This window comes from Fulmarus glacialis, unplaced genomic scaffold (assembly GCF_000690835.1).
Source record: "Fulmarus glacialis isolate BGI_N327 unplaced genomic scaffold, ASM69083v1 scaffold24308, whole genome shotgun sequence".
In the NCBI taxonomy this organism is placed as follows: domain Eukaryota; kingdom Metazoa; phylum Chordata; class Aves; order Procellariiformes; family Procellariidae; genus Fulmarus; species Fulmarus glacialis.
In genome coordinates, this window is record NW_009227926.1 from 1,933 (window position 1) to 4,296 (window position 2,364).

General features: G+C 61.3%; 1 protein-coding gene across 1 annotated transcript in view; it reads right to left on the bottom strand.

Annotated features, from left to right (window-relative positions):
- LOC104080806 (serine/threonine-protein kinase/endoribonuclease IRE1-like) overlaps positions 1-2,364 on the bottom strand; it is a gene marked incomplete at its 3' end in the record, with an annotated part of 8,997 nt that overhangs the window by 1,816 nt on the left and 4,817 nt on the right. The window contains exons 13-16 of the mRNA XM_009583319.1: positions 2,194-2,364; positions 1,835-1,925; positions 1,015-1,204; positions 134-233 (exon numbers count right to left, since the gene is read on the bottom strand). The exon at positions 2,194-2,364 is cut by the window's right edge and continues 67 nt beyond it. Coding sequence (XP_009581614.1) covers positions 134-233; positions 1,015-1,204; positions 1,835-1,925; positions 2,194-2,364 — 552 coding nt within the window. The remainder of the gene's footprint in view (positions 1-133; positions 234-1,014; positions 1,205-1,834; positions 1,926-2,193) is intronic.

Consider the following 2,364-nt stretch of genomic DNA (forward strand, 5'->3'; position numbering starts at 1 on the left):
GGCTCTCCTGCCGCCCCGCACACTGCTGACCCTGGCAGCCGCTGCCTGAACCCCGCAGCCTCGGTGGAGGACGGGACCAAGACGGGACACGCTCCCTCCGGCCCGTGCGTGGCGGTGGGCACTGCCCTCTTACCAATGCTGAGGGAGTGGAGGTGGGCCAGCCCGGACATGGTCTGACGCAGCAGAGACACCGGGTCCAGGCTGCGACGATCGAAGCTGGGGCTTTCCACGTACTGGAACCACACAGAAGTAGAAAGAGATGAACTGAGGCCTGATTTACTGGGGCAACCAAGGCAAGGCTTGCCAGGAGAGAGACTTCTCACTAGCCTGACAGAGGTGGAAGAAGACAAGCCCATGCGGAGGCCATTTGTGCCCAAGGCTTGCCATTTCCAGGTCTACCAGTTGGCATCTATTCCCTCTGCAGCAAACTGCCCTCACTTGTGTCCTCAGACCTCCACAGCTTCAGCAACACTCCTGCTTTACGGAGCGGTAAAAGGATGCTTCTCCTCCCCCATGCCGAGTCTCTTCCTAGCATGTGAACAACTGCCCTGACTGATGCGGAGGCTCAGAGCTCCCCTGCTCCCTCCTCAGAGGGCAAATCGGCAGGAGAACAAGGGCAGGGGCTTGACTGAGACAGGAGCAGTGCTGCTGCTGGCTGCTCCGCCTCTCCAAAGCAGCCTGCCTCGCAGCCTGCCCATGCCGGTCCGACCCCTGTTCCTCCTGACTGCTGGGACGCAGGTTCGGAGCAGGGCTGTACACCCGAGGCCAGGCAGGAACCCCAAAGAGGGCTCCGAACCCGGGAGCTGCTGGCTGCCAACCCTGCCCTCGGGCACGCACAGCACAACTCCCGCGGGAGCGCTGCAGGACCTCCCTAACAGCACAGACAAAACCAGATGCGTGTCCCTGGGGACCAACCTGCAAACACGGGGATGGAGACATGCAGGCCCCCCAGCAGCAGCCCCATGCAGCGAGCCCCGTGCCCCCAGGACTGGGCAGGGAGAGGACAGGGCTCACCTCCTGCAGCGTGGCGGAGCAGAGCTCGATGGCGATGTAGTGGAACTGCTTGTCCTTCTCAGTGCAGAAGTAGCGGACGACGTGGGGGTGCTCATCCGACTCCCGGAGCAGCTGGACCTCGCGGTCCACGAGATGGAAACACTCCGGCAGGAGACGTTTCACAGCCACGTTCCGACCATCAAACTGTCCCCTGCACAGAGAGAAGGGCGGTGTCCGTGCACAGCCCTCCCCAGCCAGAGCAGAGCCCAGCGCTGCAGATGCACAGCCTGGCCAGGCTCTGGCCGATGCTGGAAACTCCCCCTCAGGGTCCTCAGCTTGGGTCACCTCAGAGTGACTCCCAAAGACTTGTCAAAGCCATGGATAGGCAGAAATCTCTACAGCGAGCTGGAAATTGGGGGTTCAGGTTCCCCTTTTTGTAGGAAAATAACCGCCTTTGCTTTATGCTGTGTTTAGTGCTGGGGAAAGGGGCTCAGCCAAAGCCAGGGGAACCTTATGAGGGACTAGACCTGCCGCTGCTGAGAGCTGCCTGGAGCAGGCACAGCCCGGCTGCCTGACAGCCTGGCGCAGGCAGGAGGGGAAAGGGAGCACAGGGCACTGGTGCGATGGGGAGACCTGCCCTGCGTACCCGTACCTGGTTACCGAAGGCCATGAGCCCAGCTCTCCAGAGGGGTTTGATGAGGACCATGAGAAGGGGAGGGTGGCAACTCATTCCCAAAAGCCCCTGAACCACCAGCCAGGGAAGGAGCTGCCTTGGTGCTGTGCTTGTGGCTCCCAGGAGAATGAGAGTGGAATGAGGGCAGGCACCCGGGGTACTACCCACCTGAAGACAAAGGTTCCTCCAGCTCCGTGGCCCAGCACGTCCTTGGGGTTAAAAGAAACTTTCCCAACTACAATAACGTCTGATTCTGCATCTGCAGAGGAAGACAGCCATCCTTAAACCTATGAGCCTTAGTCCTATACGAAGGACACCCAGTTCTTTAACCACCTGGCCGTTCTCTGAGCCCTCCTACTTTTGCAATAGCTTTTGTAGCCCATGCTTATCCAGCAGCAGGTTTTGCATCTCCTCCCCGTCAGCTGGGGTACAGCCCCCTCATCTGTGGGGCATCTCTGCTCCTGCTTTGGGTGACAACCTTCGGAGAGAGAGCCCCTCGCACCTTGCCCGTTCCCACCCGCACACACCTTCAGCAGCCGCCGGGACAGCCAGATCCGGGCTGACCATCCCATTAGCCAGGTCCTTCAGGCGGGCCAAGGGGCTGGAGCTCTGCGAGAGCTGGGACGTGCTTCCCCGGCTCAGCCACGGCTCCCCGGGCTCTGCAGGGACACTGTCCCCGGAGACCCGGCCCGGGAGCA